The sequence below is a fragment of the Chiloscyllium plagiosum genome, chromosome 23, assembly GCF_004010195.1.
Source record: "Chiloscyllium plagiosum isolate BGI_BamShark_2017 chromosome 23, ASM401019v2, whole genome shotgun sequence".
Lineage (NCBI taxonomy): Eukaryota > Metazoa > Chordata > Chondrichthyes > Orectolobiformes > Hemiscylliidae > Chiloscyllium > Chiloscyllium plagiosum.
The window spans coordinates 33,498,023-33,521,119 of record NC_057732.1 but is presented as its reverse complement, the minus strand read 5'-3'; the positions used below and the strand labels follow the sequence as shown (position 1 = coordinate 33,521,119).

The 23,097-nt window shown below is 39.1% G+C and overlaps 1 protein-coding gene across 5 annotated transcripts in view; it reads right to left on the bottom strand.

The window, feature by feature from the left end:
• The window catches only part of pus7 (pseudouridine synthase 7), a 59,486-nt gene that overhangs the window by 30,378 nt on the left and 6,011 nt on the right, over nt 1-23,097 (bottom strand). For all 5 annotated transcript variants that reach the window (XM_043713874.1, XM_043713871.1, XM_043713873.1 and 2 more), the window contains exons 2-5: nt 15,228-15,712; nt 13,494-13,578; nt 12,276-12,377; nt 10,697-10,841 (exon numbers count right to left, since the gene is read on the bottom strand). In XM_043713874.1, the coding sequence (XP_043569809.1) occupies nt 10,697-10,841; nt 12,276-12,377; nt 13,494-13,578; nt 15,228-15,592 (697 nt within the window). In that variant the 5' untranslated portion in view covers nt 15,593-15,712. The remainder of the gene's footprint in view (nt 1-10,696; nt 10,842-12,275; nt 12,378-13,493; nt 13,579-15,227; nt 15,713-23,097) is intronic.

Here is a 23,097-nt window from a genome sequence, read left to right as displayed (position 1 = left end):
GTGTTCTGTGGTGAAAATTTGTGACAAAGAAAACTAGTTAGGACTATGATTTGGAGATGCCAGTGTTGGACTGGGGTGTACAAAGTTAAAAATCACACAACACCAGTCCACCTGTTGGACTTTTGCCTGGTGTTGTCTGATTTTTAACCTAGTTAGGACTAGTTACTGACTGCTACTGTAAATATAATACAAATTTGGATTGTGTTATTAACAGCAAATTCTAAATAATGTTTATCACAAGTTTATGAAACATCTTGATACGGCATATTTGCTGACACTAAATGCTTCAATACAGTAAAAAATACATTCATAAAGTAAACAGAAATAAATCATTCATAACACTGTAATTGCAAGCACCAATGAAAAGTGAGTTGTATCACAAAACATCCTGAAAAGTTTTGCAGTCACATTGGAGTTTGAAAATCGGTCTGTTGTCTCATTATCATACATTTCAACTTGAGTTAGTTTAATTATGGACAATATTTTCATGAAGTACCAATTAATAAATGTCAACCAATCAGGCTTTAGGGCCTATCAGTAGGAGAAGGTGCTACAAAACAACTGCACCCAAACAACTACCTTTAAATAGGAGCTCCAAAGCAATAGAGTAACAGATTTTCTTCAGCTCTTTAAGACAATATAGTAACAGTACTAAATGCAGCACATTTCTCCTTGAACTCTTTCCCTTAAAATACCTTTATAATATCAATACTTTCCAAAGTTTTAAAAGTATTGCTGGTCCTCAGATTTTTCTCCACTTTAAAGATCAAGGTCTTTAACATTTTTTTAGGGCTGTAGTTTTAAACATAGCTGTTTCAATCAGCATGTGGCTGTTAATCAACTCAGCTTTGTTCTTGAATATCTGTCAAGCAATCCATGATTGTGTTAGATTTCCTCGAAAACAAGTTACTGTCATATTGTCTCCCATGAACGTAATCCGTCGTTATCTTAATTTTGAATCATTTCTATTTTGTCGCAGCTGATAAGTCGTTGTTTAACATTTTCCAATAATTTAGGAGTTTTGCAGGGCTTTGTTCTCTCTCTTCTAATTCCTTTGCATTTCTAATATCTTCCACTGCTCATCAATTGGCCCTATTCCTTTCCTCAAGATTATACTATATCCAGTGGTCATCTTCAGATTACATGCTTTCAGTGCTCAAGCTCCAGTTCAGCACATGAACTACATCTTCTTTACATTGTGTGCTCCCATGAGGCAATGAAATCTTGCATTAATCTTAGTGGAGATCAACTGCCTTAAAAAATATTCTTTGGAAGAATGACACAACCAAACTTCATATTTTAAGGCTTTACTGTCACAAATAAACTAAAAGTACCATTGACTAATTGCTATTTTAGTCAACAATTTATATTTTAAACTACAAAACAAAACTTTGCCCTTTTACATTTACCACAACAAAAAATCCCACTCCTAATCAAAAATACTTAATTCACTTTTCATACAGCTTCATCAAAAACTACATAAATGTACATGTCTACCTTTTTGATTGGACTGTGCTAATGATGTGCTATTATTCTTCACATGTTTTTGCTTCATCCATAGAAAGTCTTGGAAATATGATTCTGGTCTGACATCTTTTGTAAATTTTGTTTTGCTACAAGTAAACAATTGACTGTCAAAGTAGAATCTGTGATATTAGTTGACATTAATCTTGTTTGACCATGCATCCTCACCTTTCCTAGCTGGAACTATTAGCTTCCCACATATTTAAAACTCCCTATGTCACCCTTTCACATCACGATTTCAACTTTGGAGCCAGTTCTGAAAAGATTTGAACAATTTTATGAAAGCTTACTACCATAAACGTGAAATAACTGTAGCTTGTGATGATCAGAAGAACTTCTCAAAAGGAGATGAAGTCATGAGTTACTACAATCTATGCCGAATTTGGGATTTCGATTTGAATTAAAACTGTTCAATGAAAATAAAGACAACACTGCAAAACATTAGGATTATGAACCTAAACTGTGTGCACATATTAAATGGAAAATCTGACCTCACAAATTAGCCTTGTAGCTTATCATCATGCAATCAAACCATGAACTGAATATTATCATATTCTGGCTAAGTGCCAAATTTGTTGAGTTTCTTGGAGAGTTTCTCTCCTTGAGATCTGGTGAGGTTTCTCACCATAGCATGCCCAATTCACCTCAATAAATCCTACACCACTGCTATCGTGGCACACTCAACTGATGCTAACCTGATTCTATTTCCCATTTACCATTCCTGAAAGAACTCACCGCTGATGGGATATCATTGAATATACCTTTACCGTGCCACAGGCCCACTGTTGGGCACACAGCTCAGCACAATCAAGTCTGGAGCTGCCTTGCATGGTGAATGATATTTGCCAGAGAAAGGGTCACTAGCACTTTGGTTGTAGACAGGGGCCTGGAGGTCTGAGTGAGCAGATGCAGAGCAGGGCCATCCTCCACTCCCAGGATCAGCATTGGACATCATGACACCAGAACCTACCAACCTGGGCTGAGGTTGCTCTGCTGGTCAAAACAGCCTCAGTCATATGGAAGAATGCCTAACAATACAGGAAAAAGATCAATTACCTTCTCCACTCTGTCAAGGTAACATTCATCATCATCTTTCTGCTGCTTCACACTCACTCACTCTCTGTCAGTGTACACATCTCCCACCAACATCCATGCTCTATAACTGTCACTACTACATGCAACATCTTCCCACCCTTGCTCTCATCCATCCCTACACCACCAATCCTGCATGTCCTTTGTGCTGCCTACTCACTCACTCCAACAACTCACCAATTTTCCCTCCAATTTGGTCCTCATTCAATCCCTCCATTTCTTTCTTTCCAGGTGAAAAGAAATCAAAGTAGGACATAAAGTGGCGAAATGGGTGGTGTGCTCACCAATATTCCGCTTCTCATCCCTCCAGGAAAGTGACCATAACTGCCCCAAGTGGCTGCCCCAAAGGTGACACAGTGGCACAGTAGTTAGTCCTGCTGCTTCACAGCACCAAGAACACGTGTTCAATTCCAACCTTGGATGACTGTCTGTGTGGGGTTTGCACAGTCTCCCTGGCTCTGTGTGGGTTTCCTCTGGGTGATTCAGTTTCCTTCCACAGTCTGAAGATATGCAGGTTAAGTGGATTGGCCATGCTAAATATTGCTCCATGGTGTTGAGAGATGTGTAGGTTAGGTGGGTTAGCCATGGTAAAACCCCTCATGGAGTTATAGGGAGTAGGTATAAAAGTGGGATGCATTTTGGAGGACCACTGCAGACTCAGAGGCCTCTTTCTGCACTGTCAGGATTCTATTATTCTATGACTGACCATGTCCAAGCCTCTGAACTGAATCTGCAGAATGTGCTTGATTTATTGTACGGGGGGGGGGGGGGGCGGCGGCAGCACAGTGGTTCAGTGGTTAGCACTGCTGCCTCACAGCACCAGGGTCCCAGGTTCTATTCCAGCCTTGGGTGACTGTCTGTGTGGAGTTTACACATTCTCCCCATGTCTGCGTGGGTTTCCTCCAGGTGCTCCGGTTTCCTCCCACAGTCCAAAAATGTGCAGGGCAGGTGAATTGGCCATGATAAATTGCCCATAGTGTTAGGTGCATCATTCAGAGGGGAAATGGGTCTGGGTGGATTGCTCTTCGGAGGGTGTGTGTGGACTGGTTGGGTCGAAGGGCCTGTTTCCACACTAGAGAATCTAATCAGGACCTACTGTGAGGACAGCTGAAATTCACAAAAAGCATCCTGCCTTTCCACACGTGCAAAAGTCATGTAAGCCTGGAAGCTCTGGCTGAGGGGACACCAAAGGGAGGGCAAGGGATGCTACAAGCATAGGCTTGAGGTTAGTGAGCACTGAGAATGTGAGCAAAGAATCTAGACATTCAATCCAGTCCGATCAGTGAACTTGTAGCAGTATTTCAATGCTAGTTGTGTTATACCTAAAGTGCAGCTTTCAAGTGCAAGAGCATCCTGCAAATGGATTGGGAAAGTATCATGAGGATTCTGAAAAGTTGTCAGGTGTCAGATGCCAGCACTCATCGAAGCAAGGTACATGCAGCTGGTGACACAGAGTGTGTCCTGAAATGCGATTGCTTGGTGTCTGAGATAGTGGTCCAGAGGACCATACATGAGCTGAAATTGCCAGACTTTCACATCCAGGGTTGCTGATAGTTAGTTTCCACTTTGTATTTAGTAGGACTGGAAGCTACACATTAATGATGCAAGACTTGCAGTTGTGAAGTCTCTACAAGCAATAATCCCCTAAATAGGGGATTAATAGATGTCCCTTAATAGACATTTTCCCGTGAATAACAAGAATCTTGTCTCACCACTGGAATTCTTGTTCAAAAATGCAATGAATTTCTGCTGAAGTTGAGAAAGATCTCACCCGACTTCTCACAACTCTCCCATCCTTAGCCTACATCATTCAGACCCCTATAAAATTCTACCCCATATATTTTTCTTTAAAAAGTTTTCTTCACATTTCCCTTTAAATGTTCTTTGTGACAAAAATAAAATGTGGAGCAAATACCAATTTTGGTAATCTACAAAAGATCACAAAGAATCAAAAGGTCAATGGAACTTAAAATAACACAATTTTCTTAGCATTAGAGACGTGTGATTTCCCCTTGAAATAAAATTTCTCCTTCCCATTTACTGTAAAAGCATTACTGTGGGCATGAATTGGCAACTCAATATTCCATGCTCTGACTTTGTAATATTTCAACTCCCAAGCCAATTTTGTGCAACAGCTTTTAAAATTTTTAATTTGAAGGTAGTTTAACATAATCCATAAATGTATCCTCTTCAACCACTCTCAATTAATAACCTTCAGTTAAACAAAAATAAATACTGCTATAATAATGATGGAGCAGAGCAAATTTATAGCACAGAAAGAGTTGAGTCAGTGGGCTGAAACAGAAATTTTTCAACATGATCCCACATTCCAACTTTAGTGCTCTGTTCTGCAGGTTACAACACTTGAAGTCCTTACTTAAGTATGTTAAGTGTTTTTCCCGATAGCACTCTTTTCAGTAAACTCAGGGCTCTCACTAATTTTCTAATTTTTCTTCAAATTACTTTAAAAACAATGGCCTCTACGCAAAGGAAATCATGAAATAAAAAAATGATCTTGATTCCTCAAAATTTACTTCAATTATGTTTCCCTTCAGCCTTTTCTGATCTAAAGAAAACAATCATAACCTATCCAATCTTGCCTAATACCTAATATTATTCACCTGCAAACATCATTGCAAATCTCCTTCAAGCCTGTGCCATACATTCACTGATGGATAAACATTCTTGAATTTGAAGAGAATTGTACAAAGCATACTAAATGTAGTCTACCTATCGTTTACTATATATTCTAGTGCAAACTTATACCTAAGCTCTGGCTAATAAAGAAAGGCATTCCATACAGGTCGTTCTGGTACAATGTGAATTGGCTATAATGTGATTGACAAATTGTGGACGCTGTTTGGATAATGCAAACTTTCTACTGAACAGGCATAGCAATTTTCTATAGCAATCTTCTAAACCATGATTTTCCATAGCGGTTTTCTATAGCGCAAGATTGGAGAGGAACGCAACTGTCGCATTATAGCAGAACAATCTGTATTCCTTCTTAAACACTTTGTCTACCTATCCTGTCACCTTCACAAATTTGCATTCCAAGATCGTTCTGTTCCTTTACACTTATGGTATCCTACCACTTATTGCATATTCCTTTGCCTTGTTTGTCTTCCCAATGAATTATTCACACTTCTCCAGATTGGAGGGTATTCACCACATACTTGCCCACTGATCAATACATTTATGTTTTTCTGTTGTTCTGCAGCTTCTTTCCTCACTGTCAAACATGTACTTTTTTTTAAATAAACATTTTAAATAGAACTTTTACTTATTTTTCAAACTGAGCTCTAAGTCCTGGTGCAGTTATCAAGTGACCTTCACCACCAAATTCCCGTGGCTCAACTGCATTGCAGATACGCTTTCAAACTTATTACCAAGTTCAGAGAACAGTGAGAGTTATTAATTATGCAAATTATTCTAATTTACGCTTTTGACTTAGCATTTGATGTATGTTGCTGGCTAAGTTATTGACCAAACCAAGAGTCACACTTAATTGATAAAATCAAAACAATCACACTTCCTACAATAGATAATGAAAATATCTTCATCTTATTAAAGTCATATTTGATCATATTTGCTGTTCTAACAAAAATAGCTCAAAACAGAAATCATAAAACATCACCAAAATAACACAAAAACGATTCAGCACGTGGCATTCGACATGGCACTAACTCGCCTAATCCCACTTTACAGCATTCTGCAGAGCAAAGTACTTTTTAAATGTGTTCAGGATTGCTTCCCCTATCCCTCTTTCAGCTTGATTTCCAGATCTTTACTGCCCTTTAATTCCTTTTAAAACTCCTGACTTTTACCTGACATCTTACCTCCAATTATGGCTCTGTCAACCAAGGATATCAGGGCCTTCCTATCCATTCTATCTGGAGCCCTATAATTTTGTACACCTCAATTAGATGTTACTCTCCACCTCCTCTATTCAAAACAAAATCCCGAGCTTATACAATCTTGCTTCATTACTAAAATTATTTAACACAGGCAATGTTCTCCAAGATCTCTTCTGTAACCTCTCTAGTGTTACATCTTTTCCACAGTAGTGACTGAAACTGCACTGCGACATAGAGTCATAGAGATGTACAACATGGAAACAGACACTTCGGTCCAACTCGTCCATGCTAACCATATATCTTAACCTAATCTAGTCCCATTTGCCAGCACTTCGCCCATATCCCTCTAAACCCATCCTACTCATATACCCATCCAGATGTCTTTTAAATCGTATCAGCTCCACCACTTCCTCTGGCAGCGCATTCCATACAGGCATCACCCTCTCCGTGAAATGTTGCTCCTTAGGTCCCTTTTATATCTTTCCGCTCTCATCCTAAATCTATGCCCGCTCGTTCTGGACACCGACTCCAGGGAAAAGACCTTGTTTATTTATTCTGTACATACCCCTCATAAGTTTATAAACCTCTATAAGGTCACCCCTCAGCCTCTGACGCTCCAGGGAAAACAGCCCGAGCTTATTGTCAGTATAAGTCCTGCTCTGATTTGCTTTTCTAAAATACAGCACCGTGCATTTATCTAAATTAAACTTCAATTGCCATTCCTCAGCCCATTGGCCCATCTGATCGAGATCGTGTTGTAATCTGAGGTACCTTCTTCGCTGTCCACTACACCTCCAATTTTGGTGTCATTTGCAAACTTACTTACTTCACATCCAAATCATTTATATAAATGACGAAAAGCAGTTGAACCACTACCGATCCTTGTGGCACATCGTTGGTCATAGGCCTCCAGTCTGAAGAGCAACCCTCCACCACCACCCTCTGTCTTCTACCTTCAAGCCAATTCTATATCCAAATGACTAGTTCTCCCTGCATTTCAGGCAGCGTCCGAGGAACAGGAAAAATCGATGTTTCGGGCAAAAGCCCTTCATCATTGATTAGATTAAATTAGATTACTTATAGTGTGGAAACAGACCCTTCGGCCCAACAAGTCCACACCGACCCGCCGAAACGTAACCCACCCATACCCCTACATGTACCCCTTTACCTAACACTACGGGCAATTTAGCATGGCCAATTCACCTGACTTTACATTTACCCCTTACCTAACACTACGGGCAATTTAGCACGGCCAATTCACCTGTCCTGCACATCTTTTGGACTGTAGGAGGAAACCCACGCAGACACGGGGAGAACGTGCAAACTCCACACAGTCAGTCGCCTGAGGCAGGAATTGAACCCGGGTCTCTGGCGCTGTGCCACCGTGCCGCCCATTGTTTTTACCTCCCTGTATTCCATCAGATATAACTTTGCTAATTAGTCTCCCATGGGGAACCTTGTCGAACGCCTTACTGAATTCCATATATATCACATCTACCCCTCTGTCCTCATCAATCCTCTTTGTTACTTCCTCAAAAACTCCATCAAGTTCATTAGACATGATTTCCCACACACAAAGCCATATTGGCTATCCCTAATCAGTCCTTGCCTTTCCAAATACATGTAAATCCTGTCCCTCAGGATTCCCTCCAACAATTTGCCCACCACCGACGTCAGGCTCACCGGCCTATAGTTGCCTGGCTTTTCCTTACTACCTTTCTTAAATAGTGGCACCACATTAGCCAACCTCCAGTCTTCCGGCACCTCACCTGCGACTACTGATGATACAAATATCTCAGCAAAGGGCCCGGCAATCACCTTCCTAGCTTCCCAGAGTTGTTCGGTACATTTGATCAGGTCCTGGGGATTTATCCACTTTTATGTATTTCTAGACATCCAGCACCTCTTCGTCTGTAATATGGACATTTTTCAAGATGTCACCATCTATTTCCCCACATTCTATATATCATGTGCTTCTCCACAGTAAACACTGATGCAAAATACTTGTTTAATATCTCCCCCAGCTCCACACATCGGCTGCCTTGCTGATCTTTGAGGGGCCCTATTCTCTCCCTAGTTACTCTTTTGTACTTATGTGTTTATAAAATCCCTTTGGATTCTCCTTAACCCTATTTGCAAAAGCTATCTCATGTTCCTTTTCTGCCCTCCTGGTTTCCCTCTTCAGGATATTCCTACTGCCTTTTTACTCTAAGGATTCACTCAATCTCTGCTGTCTTTACCTGACATATGCTTTCTTCTTTTTCTTAACCAAACCCTCAATTTCTTTAGTCATCCAGCTTTCCCTACTCCTACAAATTTTCCTTTCACCCTGACAGGAATATACTGTCTCTGGACTCTCGTTATCTCATTTATGAAGGCTTCTCATTTTCAAGCCATCCCTTAACCTGCGAGCATCTTCCCCCAATCAGCTTTTGAAAATTCTTGCCTAATACTGTCAAAATTAGCTTTTCTACAATTTAGAACTTCAACTTTTAGATCCGGATCCAGTGTTTTACACATTTTTAATCAACCTGTTCAGATGTGTGATGATACATGTAGAGTTGTTGAGCCATAACAGGCTACAACACAGAAAAAGCCCTTTGGCTTATCAAATCTGCACGAGTGAAAAACAAACAATCAACTAAGTACTCTAATCCCATTTTCTGCACTTGTCCATAGCCTGAAAACCTTGGCAGCATTACTGCATGTCTGAATACTTTTTAAATGTTGAGAGTTTCTGCTTCTAAGACCATGGTAGGTACTGAGTTCCACATTCCCACAAATTTCTGAGTGAAAACATTTTCTTACTCACATCTCCTCTAAAATCCTGCTCCTTACCTTAAATCTATGGCTCCCTGGTCAGTGACTTCTCAACCAAGGAAAGAAGTTACTTCCTGTCCACTCTATCTATGCCCCTCATAATTTTATACATCTCAATCATGTAGAATTGAATTCCTACATTGCCCTTAATGGATTTTTATGTAAATCAATATGGAGAACATAGCTGATTTACTGGCGGTAGTTAATAGATGGAAAAGACACCAAGTGGCTTGGTTCAAGTCCCACCTGCTCCAGAGATGTGCAATAACTTCTCTGAAAAGGCTGATTAGAAAAACAAAGTTCTGTAAAAACAAATTGAAAAGATACCAAAGGTGATTTGGTGATGGGAAAAAAAACCTTTCACCTGTGTGAAACAGCATTTCTGGATATTAAAAATGCTGACTTCCTTGGAAGGGTTCTCGTGCAGTGGCAGTGTCTCTACCAGTGGACCAAGAGACCGGGATTCAAGTCTCACCTTTATAATTGAGTCCTGAAATTTCCCTTCATTAACAAATTTACTGCTTCTCTATTCTTACTGCCAAAATAGACAAATTCACATTTATCCAAATTATATTCCAACTGCTAAACAGGACACGTACCAGAGTGCATATATATCACTCTTCTTGAAAGATTATCAGAAGAGATGTGTACAACCACACCTAGTGAAAAATGTACCCATTTTGTCATAAACTTACCAATAGACCAGCATAATTCAGTATCAGCATGGCCTTAGTGAACATAATTTGAATTAGCACTTAAATATTAAATGGCCATTAAATACTATGCCTTCAGGAGTACAAGGATCTGCAACACCAAAGGTGTTGTACAATTTGTTGTATACCTTCCATTTTATTTTGCTGTTAATTCAAAATCTAGAACCATGCTCATAATTACTGTTCAGCCACCAGCACAAATTGCATACCTCAGGTTCAGATCTAGCAGTGCGAAATACCATAAATTTGTGAGAGATGTTGGTTTAAAAAAATGCGTGAGCAAGGAAAAAAAATACATGCAGGGTGCATGCAAAAGCTGTCATGAAAAACATACAGAATTTTGGACTATCAGTAATACGATGCATTCTGAAAATAGCATAAAGAAAATTATCTTCTAAAATGTCACAAAATAACTTTTGATAGAGAACAAACAAGAATATTCAGTTTGAAAATTTCAAAATAAAAAAAGAGAAATATTCAAAACAGATTAACTCATCAAAAAAAGGCAGTATTTCAAGTTAGCACATGAACACTTTCTTATGAAGACAAGTTTAATTTTTAAAGTTCAGAGTTTTTTTGAACTTGCCAGCACACCAACATTGAGTTTCAGTTGTTTCATTAAAAAACATAACTTTAGGAAATTTGCCAAAGCGTCAAATCCATGGATATCATCCACTGGATAAAACTTACTTGCCAATGCAGTCTTCCCAGCAACATGGTAGGCTACAATAAATTTTTTTCCATCTCTTTCTTCAGTTTTAGTCTCTAGCCCAGGAAAGAAACTTTTCACAGCCTGATGAATAATTGTTCTTTTTTCTTTAGTATCTTCAACAACCTGTTTAAAAAGAAAATCTTTGAGGTACTGAGGATGAAAAGAGTGAGAAACAGAGGGGAAAATAAGTCATCAACAGGATTAAGTTGGTAAAAGGATTAAAATGAAGCAAAAAAGACAAATATATAACCTCAGTTAGTAGTAATATTGTCTAACTCTAACTTTGTAAGCATTTTTACAAAGAAGTTGTCAAATTAACAAGCAAGCTCCTCCAGCCACTAGCAGTAGAAATAATTAAAACCTCCTTTTATAGGCTGCAAGTGACACCTTGGAGAAAATTCTTTTTGAAAGAATAGCAGTTTTATTTTCACCAAATAAAAACAGAATAAAAATTGAGTTTTTGCAGTATTATTTTCCTGTAACTTATTTGTTAACTGTTGCAGAATGAATAGCAAAAAAAGCAACACTGTGCCTAAAAAGTGTTCAATTGTTTAGTGGTATAAACTTGAATATCTTACAATTCCACAACAGCAAATTGCATTTATATAGTGCCTTTATTGCAAAAGAACACCTCAAAAGTGCTTCAAAGAAGTGTTATTAAGAAAAAGGAAATTTGATATACAGCCATAAAAGGAGCTATGAGAACAGTTGGCCAATAGTTTGATTAAAGATGTCAATTTCAAGAAGTCTTTTCTAAAGGAAGAAAGAGAGATTGTGGTGGGGTTATTTAGAGGGGGAATTCCACAGCATATGATCTAAACAAATGAAAGTATAATCATCAATGTTGAGCATTAAAATCTGGGATGCTCTTAGAAGACTGTGGCACTGGAGAGACAGGGAGAGAAATAAAACCATGGAAGAACTTGAGAACAAGGATGAGATATAATAATTGTGTCTTCGTTAAGCAACCCGTTAGACTAGATGAACCAACACAGGTTATAGAATTCAAAAGTAATAAAGTTGGACTAAACAAATAATACACACATAATCAGGCTAGTGGTCACCATAATATAAAAAGATTGATTTCTAAATTGATTACGAAAACTGAGAAATTACAGCTATCAAGAAAGACTGAACCTGCAGGCTCTTCTTTTTCTTTAGAAATAAGACGACGTGGGTGACCGAGTAGAGGTCTTTAAAATTTTGAATAGATTAGGCAGGGTCAAATTAGAGAGACTGTCTCCACTTGTGGAAGAATCAAAGACTGGAGACTAATATCTATCTAATATAATATATATTACATATGTGAGTTCTTAATAACTAGGGAAATAAGCAGAAATTTCTATACTTAGAGAGTGTAACTCAATACCACAGGAAGTGGTTTCGGTAAATTTGATTATATGCTTTCGAAAAAAAATCTAAGTATGATGTGCTAAAAGGCTGAGGTGGGAATGATGGAAAGGGAAATGGTTCATATGGAGGATATAAACACCAGCACAGAAAGCTGAACAAAATGGCTTGTACATTCTATATAATTCAGAGGAAACATCTTTATACCTCTATTACAACAGAGTCTTCCTTATTCTTAAAGTGTTGAAGATCTTCTAAATGCTGCTTGTCTTCATCAGACAAAATGGAAAAAATGTCCTCCGAAGGTTCCTAGAAGGTCGTTAAAGATATCATAAAGTTTAGTCATATGGAGATATTTACCCAAGGGTCACAGGAAGGTGGGGGAGGTGGTGGGCAGAACAAGAGGAGAAAAAATCAAAATAAAGAAACAAATTTTTTTTCCCCTCTGGCCATCTACTACATAAAGACTCTCCTCACAGCATGCATCTTCTGTTGCTAACAGCACAGGCTGCGGCCCTTCCAATAGGAATTTTAGACTTTCTACAATTTGTAAAAAATGCATGGTGTCTATCATTGCAATCTTCCTCTTGTGGGAAATGTGCTGCCTTTGTTTGCCACCTCTTATGAGTGTCATAAGCAATCACTGCATGGACAACTGTGCCTTCATGTGCAAGAGGCAGTACACACTGGTGCCCAAAAATATCCAAGGTAGACATTTGGAAATGAATTTTAAAGTGGGGTGAAATCAGTGAGTGAAAACTACGTTTGCCTCATGTTAAAACCAATTTTCTTCACCAACTTATGGTCTCTCCTGGACAAGTTCTGACCAAGAACTGCACATGCCATAATTGCTGAGTTACTGAACATCTAAGTCATACAAACATAAATAAATTGAATGCTCAGTATGTTGAAAAAAAATGATTTCAATATTAAACAAACAACTTTATAAAAATAAGAGATTTGGCATCAAAGGGACCAACTTCATCTGTAGATAATGTACTGACATAGTGTGCTTGCTGTGCACTTCTTTGTAAAATACATGGCTAAACATGCTACAGCTCCCCTTTATAAGTGGATCGTTTCTGTATCATTTCCTCTCAGCAGCCTAATGTGCCTTCAAGTCCACTGTCCATCTGATAAACATACAATTATAAATTCCACTTAAATTCTTCCAATTTAAATACTGCAGCTTTCAAACCAAAATTTAGAGAACTTTCCTGAAGAGAAGACTTGTTGTTGTCCCCCATACAGTTCGATGCATAGTTATCACTGCAAATTAGTTGATTTATTGTGGAAGGTCAGTGGGTTGTTGCTATTCAGTTAATATGCAATGTTCAGTTCTCTTTCATGCAATTTCATTAATTTATCTGAAATGTTATTTTGCCATCCAAAATCCTCAGCACAAAACACAGAATTATTTCTTACCTCATCATTAGGTGGTACAGACAAATCATCCAGAACAACTATTTTGCCATCCTTGTTTATTTCATGAACAACAAAATCTGAATACCTATTTAAGAAAAAGTAGAAGCGATTCAGAAAAGTTCCAATTTTTAAAAAAGTGAACAAGGATACAATATAATTAATGAAATTAGACAAGGAATGTCAACACCTATGACATATAATTCAATAACATGTTAAGTTAGAATTCAAAATAATATGTGAATTCAATGAAAATACTTTTAATCGGTCAGACTGGCAGTAGGTTTGGATCTTAACGTTGGAGTGAAAATTCACAAAGGATATTTTACTGTACAGATTAATGCCTCAATTGGAATAAATGAATTAATGATAGTACCTAGTTTGAGCTCAATTTATTTCATGGAATAGTCTACTTCAAATCAACAGTAAGTTTCAGTTAGACTTGCTGAGAATACACTTTAGACAGCACTTAAAGAAATTCATCAACTGAAAAATAGATTAACTGTACTCAAAGTTTGTGCGAAGATTTGTAGCTCGGGTGCTCGTTGTTGTGGTTCTGTTCGCCGAGCTGCAACTTTTTGTTGCAAACGTTTCGTCCCCTGGCTAGGTGACATCCTCAGTGCTTGGGAGCCTCCTGCGAAGCGCTTCTTTGATGTTTCCTCCGGTGTTTATAGTGGTCTGTCCCTGCCGCTTCCGGTTGTCAGTTTCAGCTGTCCGCTGTAGTGGTTGGTATATTGGGTCCAGGTCGATGTGTTTGTTGATGGAGTTTGTGCATGGCCAAATGGCCTGTTTGCACACTGTTAAGGATTTTATGATTCTATCTCCTTTGAGCTTTCCCCCTCTCACCTTGAATGCATGCCCCCTAGTTTTAGGCATTTAATTCGACTGGGACAACACTACTATCATAGGGCAAGCCAGACAGAGAACAGCCAGGGAATTCCTAGAGGAATGGCATTCATCCACAAACTCCATCAACAAACACATCGACCTGGACCCAATATACCAACCACTACAGCGGACAGCTGAAACTGACAACCGGAAGCGGCAGGGACAGACCACTATAAACACCGGAGGAAACATCAAAGAAGCGCTTCGCAGGAGGCTCCCAAGCACTGATGATGTCGCCTAGCCAGGGGACGAAACATTTGCAACAAAAACTTCCAGATCGGTGAACAGAACCACAACAATTAACTGTACTGAAATGCTATGGGTTTTAAACTTGAGAACAACAGGTGCCTAACAGGTTTAGTTATTCATCAACAGATCTGGTATATCTGCATCACCTTGCCTTCATCAAACTCACCCAACCATTCTAGCATCATTCTAGATGCAAATATAACCTCAGGCTCCTTTTCTCTAGGCTCAATAAAGTACACAAATGTTATAATGAACTCTTCAGTTACCATTGATTTCTACTCAACACAAAAGTCAAAGTAATATTTTTATTTTGCAGAGTAATATTTTTAGCTGCAATGCTGCAGTATTTAATGGGAAAATGAAGGTTATTTTTAAGAAAATGTTATCATAACTTAATTAAGGCTATTTCAACTTAGAACTGTTGTGATCAAACTATTTCAATGCATCTAATTTGACTTTTTTATCAGCTTGTCAGGAAACAGCAGCAAATATGTTCAAGTGACATTAAAACTAATTTAAAGAAAGCGCTGATTTCACACAGAAGAATATGAATTTAACTGCCATTTCATTTAAATCCACTTCAACGAAACACAGCTTTACCTTTCTTTTAGAATTCCTGAGAAACCTTGGTGTGTGCTGACAAATTTTGTGATTCCAACATCTTGCTCAACTAAGCCATATTTCATCATATCAGCAAAACTGTCTCCATCACCTTCTTCATCTTCCTCAAACACAGCATTGTCTATTTCTTCCACACCTTCTTTCTCAGCATTCTCATCTGGTATAGAAGGGACTGCTTGCAAACCACCTTCAAGTATTTCAGCATGCTTATTAATACTAGACTGGTCTGAAGATATACCAGGTTCTGAAAGCTTGATCCTTTTGTACTGTTCAGTTTTGGTTTGTTCTTCATCACTGAGCAGAGGATGCTTCTTCGCTAAATTATTTGCTTCCTCCACTTCCATTTTGTTCAAGGCTATGTAGACAGAACAATTTTTTTCAAAATGATTCCATATATTTGTTGATTGATGGACCTTCAGGGGCACATAGTAGAATATCTTTATAAAAACTAGTGTTCCAAAATCCTGAAGAAAAAATAAAATTACAATCAAAAATCCAACATGTTTAGTAATTACAAGGAGATGGAACAAATTTCAGGCTAAAAATTTTGAAGTGGAGGTGCCAGTGTCGGACTGGGGTGGACAAAGTTAAAGATCACACAACACCAGGTTATTGACCAACAGATTTATTTGAAAGTACAAGCTCGCGGAGCGCTGCTCCTTTGTCAGGTAGCTAGTGGGGTAGGATCATAGGACACAGAATTTATAGCAAAAGGTCATAGTGTCATACAATTGGTGTGATATATTGAACAGACCTAGATTGCTGTTTAGTCTTTCATCTTTTAAATTGGGTTGCAGGTTTTGATTCATTAATATGTAAATCCCAGAACTTCTTTCAAGTCACATTCCTGAGATAACTTGAGGTTTTATAAAGAAAGGTGACATCTCCAGCCAGACAATGCATTAAAGGTGTGAGGCTAGAGTCTGTGTGTATTCCAAACTTGAGTCAATGTATTTGCAAATACAATTTTGCAAATGCAAATTCACCCCATAGATTTGTATGTGTGCATACATGCACGTGAGGGAAAGGGCATGTGTATGAGGGAGAGGGAGAGAGTTTGAATGTGTGCGTGTGACTGTGTGCGCGCGCATGAGTGGGATGGAGTATATGCCTGTGAGTCAGACACCACCCACCATGTATGCGGCAGGTACTCATGTGACTTGGCCAACATTGTCTATCTCTTACGCTGAAGGGAAAGGTGCCCTGAGGCATGGTACACTGGCGAGACAAAGCAATATGCTACGACAACGGATGAATGGACACCGCGCTACTATCATCAGATAGGGATGTTCCCTCCCAGTCAGGAACACTTCAGCAGTCAGGGACATTCGGCCTCAGATCTTCAGGTTACCATCCTCAAGGCGGACTTTGGGATACGCAACAATCGAGAGTGGCTGAGCAGAGGCTGATGGCCAAGTTTGGTACCCATGAGGATGGTCTCAACCGGGACCCTGGTTTCATGTTGCACTACAGATGACCCCCAATACTCTATACACTCTCTCTCTCACACACACACACAACGTAGACCGTCTCATACTCAGTCTCTCTCAGACATGTGTACGTGTACACACATGTACACACACACACAGACTCCATTACACTCATGCACACACTCATTCAGATGCACGCTCCCTCACAAATTTCTCCCTCACATGCACGCACACACATGTAAGTCTATGGGGTGAATGTGCATTTGCAGAACTGTATTTGCAGATACATTCTGTTTTGTTCAGAAAACACACAATCTGTAGGCAGTCAATCCATGTGACATTTTATAAATTCCTACTTTGCAAATAGAACCAGTCTGACTCAAGACTGGGATACAGACAGACTCTAACCTCACATCTTTAATGCATTGTCTGAGCTGAGATGTCACCTGTGTGATAAAACCTTAAGTTATCTCAGGAATGTGACTTGAAAGAAGTTCTGGGATTTACATATTAATGAATCGAAACCTGCATCCCAATTTAAAAGATGAAAGACTTAACAAAAGTTTTTAAATTAGATTTAAGCTTCCTCTAAAAAGCATCTTAAATAATAATGGAAGTTAGAATAATAGTGTCAACAACAATAGAATATTGAAGGATATTAGGAATTCTTAAGCGTTCATGTTGAAATAATCCCAACTTCAAATGCTCATAGTTCAAGGACAGTGAAACATTTCAGTGTGCAAAGATAAAGGTTTAAACCACACTTTTGAGTTTTTAAACTTCACCTGTACTTTACATCAGATTTCATAAAGTGTTTTTAAATGCGTCTACATCTTCTCAAAACACTTTTTTGTAAGGAGCAAATAGCATTACTTCTTTCTACCTGCCCTCACTTCCAGCTCATGGACAAACACATCTTAATGGAACAACCCAAGAAGAATATTGGTACTGAGAAGTGTACGTGGTTCTATTTCCTTCTTTGAAGCATACCAAGAAAAGTGAAATCAAGTGACACCCAGACATTTGCACATGTGGACATTAGGAAAAGCAACTTGGTTTTAAGTTGCTTGCTTCCTTCTTGTGAGACAGAATCTATTCACAATCTCAAAAAAATGCAATTGAGCAAAAACAAAGGCAATCCAGTACTAAGATTACTGTTTTTAAGATTCTAGAAGGAAGCAAATAATGTAGGTTGTAACCAACCATTTCACTTTATTCAAAACAGTAGAGATTGAGGTGGTGGTGAGAAAATGGTGAAATTTGGCTAGCTAGCACTGAGGTCTGGAGCTTTAATGTCATGCTAAAACTACACAAAGCGCACTTTGAATATTGTGTACAGTTCTGGTCGCCCCATTACAAGAAGGATGTGGAAGCACTGGAAAAGGTGCAGAGGAAATTTACCAAGATGTTGCCTGGTAAGGAGAGAAGGTCTTATGAGGAAAGGCTGAGAGACTTGGGTCTGTTTGCATTGGAAAGAAGAAGGCTAAGAGGGGATTTGATAGAGACATACAAGATGATCAGAGGATTAAATAGGGTAGACAGTGAAAGTTTTTTTCTTAGGATGATAACGTCAGCTTGTACGAGGGGGCATAGCTACAAATTGAGGGATGATAGCTTTAAGACAGATGTCAGAGGCATGTTCTTTACTCAGAGTGGTAAGGCTGTGGAATGCCCTGCCTGCCAATGTAGTTAACTCAGCCACATTAGGGAGATTTAAACAGTCCTTGGATAAACATATGGATGATGATGGGATAGTGTGGGGGTATGGGTTTAGATTACTTCACAAGTCAGCGGAACATTGAGGGCCAAAGGGCCTGTTCTGCGCTGTATTATTCTATGTTCCATGTTCTATGTAGGCAAAACAAAACACCTGAAATGCCTTGACCCAGTAATCCTTACAGCAACTGTCCCAGCGTGGAACTTTGTTGCCTTGACGATCCTCATAAAGGCTTCCCACTTCTTATCCAGTACAATCATCGTAAACAGGTATTTCTAAACGAACACTTCATAAAATGTTTGGGGCGGCACGGTGGCACAGTGGTTAGCACTGCTGCCTCACAGCGCCAGAGACCTGGGTTCAATTCCCGCCTCAGGCAGTACAATCATCGTAAACAGGTATTTCTAAACGAACACTTCATAAAATGACAAATTGGACTGTGAAATCTGATTCAGGTTGCAAACCCTCTAAAATATATGTAATCCAAATGTTCTTTTTCCAATTTAAACCTACACTTTCTATCTTCATTGTGACCTTCAGTCCATATATCCATTCATTAATCCCAAAAAGTAAATTCAATCCAATTAAAGTAATTTCACATTATTAGTAACCTGTGAACCAATATGTCTGAATATTTACTAAATGTAATCCATAACCATTAAAATCATACCCCCATACCCAATTCCAGCTCATTTATATGTAAACAAGAAAAGCACAACTCCCTATGGACCCTAGTGGACAGCACAGACTCTTTCTTTCCACTGAGAAAAAAACACCCATCTGTCTCCTATTCTTTAAAGAATTACATATCCAAGTTTCCATTTTTAAAAATGTATCCATAGGACGTGCACGTTGTTGACTGGTTTTGCATTACCAAACCCTAGTTGCCCTTGAGGTGACGATGGAGAGTTGCCTTCTTGAACTATTGAAAACCATTTAGGTGTTATTAGAGAGAGAGTTCAGGATTCTGACCCAGTGACACTGACGAATGGTGATATATTTCCAAGTCAGGATGTTGCTTTTGTTCTTCTAGATGCAGTGGCCATGTGCATGGAAGGTACAGACGAAGGAGCTGTTTTCTCTGCAAATGCACACAGTCTGCTACTGAGCATCAGTGGTGGAGGGACTGAATGTTAATCGATGTGGTGGCAATTAAGTCTTTATCCTGGATGGTATCAAGCTTCTCAAGTGCTTTTGGAGCTGCATTCGTCCAGTCAAGTGGTGAGTGTCCCAAAACACTTCTAATATTTGCCTTATTGACCATATACAGGCTTCAGGGAGTCAGGTGGTTAGTTATTCACTGCAGGATTCCTAGCCTCTGCCTTGATCTTGCAGCCACAATCTTAATATGGATAATGTAGTTCAATTTCTGGTCAAGCTCAATATATTGCGAGTGAAGTATTTAGCAATGTTAATACAACTGAATATCAAGGAGCTCCAATTAGTTTATCTCCTGTTGAGATGTTCATTACCTGGCACTTGTACAGGACAAATGTTACTTGTGACATGAGTCCAAACCTGAATATAGTCAGCTTTTGTCACATTTGGACATGGACTCCTTCAGTATCTGTGGATTTGAGAATAGTACTGAACATTGTGCAGTCATCAGCAAATATTCCCATTTCTGACCTTATGATGGAGGAAGGTCATTGATGAAATAGTTGAAGATAGTTTGAGCCCTAGGACACTACTCTGAGGAATGCCTGCAGAGTTGCTCTGGAACTGAAATGACTGACCTCCAACTACCATAATCAATTTCCTTTGTGCCTGGTATTCCAATATTCCCAGTGAATTGAGTTTTGTTCGGGCTTTCTAATACCACACTTGGTCATACAGCATGGAACAAGAACCTTAGGTCCAACCATCCATGCCAATCATGTTCCCAAAGTAAACTAGTCCCACCTGCCTGCGCTTGGCCCAAAGCTCTTCCTGAAGAAGGGCTTATGCCCGAAACGTCGATTCTCCTGCTCCTCGGATGCTGCCTGGCCTGCTGTGTTTTTCCAGCACCACACTTTTCAACTCTGGTCTCCAGCATCTGCAGTCCTCACTTTCTCCAAAGTTCTTCAAACCTTTCCTATTCATGAACTTATTCAAATATTTTTTAAACATTGTAACAGTACCTGCATCCAGCAGATCATTCTACAAATACAGTCATAGAGAGGTAAAGCATGGAAACTGACCCTTTGGTTCAACTCATCTATGCTGATATCCTAACTTAATCTAGTCCCATTTGCCAGCACTTGGTCCATATCCCTCTAAACCTTCCTATTCATATACCCATCCAGATACTTTTAAATGTTTTGATTGTACTTGCCTCCACCACTTCCTCTGGCAGCTCATTCCATACATGCACCTCCCTCTGCATGAAACATTGTCACTTAGGTCCCTTTTAAAGCTTTCCCCTCACACCCTAATCCTATACTCTCTAGTTCTGGACTCCCCACCCCCCCCTCCCCACCCCCACAAGAGAAAATACCTTGTCTATTTATCCAATCCATGCTCCTCATGAGGGGTTTACAAACTCATGAGGAGCATGGATAGGGTGAATAGCCAAGGTCTTTTTCCAGGGTAGTGGAGTCGAAAACTAGAGGCATAGGTTTAAGGTGACAGAGAAAAGATTTAAAAGGGACCTGAGGGGCAACTTTTTCCATGCAGAGTGTGGTGCATGTATGGAACGAGTTACCAGAGGTTATGGCGGAAGTGAGTACAATTACTACATTTAAAACGCATCTGAATGGGTATATGAACAGGAAGGGTTTGAAGGGATATGGGCCAAATGCTGGCAGATGGTACCAGATCAATTTAGGACATCTGTTTGGTGCAAACAAGTTGGACTAAAGGGTCTGTTTCTGTGCTGTATAACTCTATATAACTCAGTATTATCCTTGACTTCCTTCTTAAATTATGGACAATATTTCACATATTTACAGTTCCTTTTCCTTTTGGGAATATTCTCAAATTGAGAGGTATTTAGTACCTCCCTAAGCATTTGCCACTGTTCTTCAATTATCCCGCCCTTTAATATTTTTGCCCAGTCCACTAGGACCACCTACTTCCTCAGGCCTGTGTATTTACCTTTGCCTAGCACTAAAACTCTAATATATGATTCTGTCTTTACTCTTTCAATCTGAATTTAACTCCAGATGCAGTGTCACCAGTGCCCAGAAAATCTGAAGTATAACCTCCATACTTTGTATTCAGTTCCCTTTATAATATTTGAATTTCTTTCCTAATTACTTAGTGTCTGACACTAGCCTTTTGTGATTTACACACTTGATCCCAAAGTCTTTTTGCACTTCAAAGCTTTGCAATCTCTCACCATTTAGATAACATTTTTAAAAAAATTTTCCCAGTCATTCTCACACTTTCCCATATTATATTCCATTTTCCAGATTTTTGCCCCATTCATTTTGCCTATCTGTATCTTTTGTAGTCTCCTTATATCCTCTTCACAACTTGTTTTCCGATCTGTCTTTGCATCATCAGCAAATTTGGAAACCGTACCTTCTTTCCCTTCATCCAAATAATCTACATAAATTGTGAAGAGTTGAATTCCCAGCACTGATCCCTGTGGCACATCATTTGTTACATCTTGCGAAAACTGCAAAAGACTTGTGTCTGTCTGCTGTCTGCTTCCTGTTAGCTAGCCAATCTTCTATTTATGCCAATCTGCTACCCGCTACACGTTGAGCTTTTATTTTACATAATATCTTTTGATATGACACTTTATCAACTACCTTCTGGAAATCTAAGCACACTTTTGGACCGGTTTCCTCCCACAGTCCAAAAATGTGCAGGTCAGGTGAATTGGCCATGCTAAGTTGTCCGTAGTGTTAGGTAAGAGGTAAATGTAGGGGTATGGGTGGTTTGCGCTTCGGCGGGTCAGTGTGACTTGTTGGGCCGAAGGGCCTGTTTCCACACTGTAAAGTAATCTAATTACATCCACCAGTTCCCCTTTATCTACAGTAATTATTACTTCCTTAAACAACTCCATTAAATTGGTTAAACACATTTGTCTTTCATAAAACCATGTTGGTTTTGCCTGATTACCTTAAACTTATCAAAATTCCCTGCTGTAAGTTTCATAATGGCTGCTAACACTTTCCCTATGGTAAAAGTTAACCTAACTGGCCTGTAATTTTTTGCTCTCTTGTTCTCTTCATCCCTTCCTCCCCTTTGTGTTAAGGGGTTATATTTGCTATTTTCTAATGGGACCTTCTCCAGATCAAGGGAGTTCTAGAAAAAAAAAATAAAGCCAATGCAACAGTTATCTGATACTGCTCTTAAGACCCTTCTGTGAAGCCCAGCAGGATCTGAGCATTTGTCAGGCCCCCAGCCCCAACAATTCATTCTTTATGATATCTCTGGTGATTGTAATTTGCTGAGTTATTTTCTTTCTTCCATTTACTCATTTGTAACTGTTGTTGGAATGTTCCTTGTATCCTCTGCAGTGAAGACTGAGCAAAATAACTATTCAATTAATTAAGGACAAAGGGTAACTAGGGAAAGAATACGGCCCCTCAAAGATCAGCAAGGTGACCTTTGTGTGGAGTCACAGAAAATGGGGGAGATACTAAATGAATATTTTGCATCAGTATGTACTGTGGAAAAGGATATGGAAGGTATAGACTGTAGGGAAATAGATGGTGACATCTTGCAAAATGTCCAGATTACAGAGGAGGAAGTGCTGGATGTCTTGAAA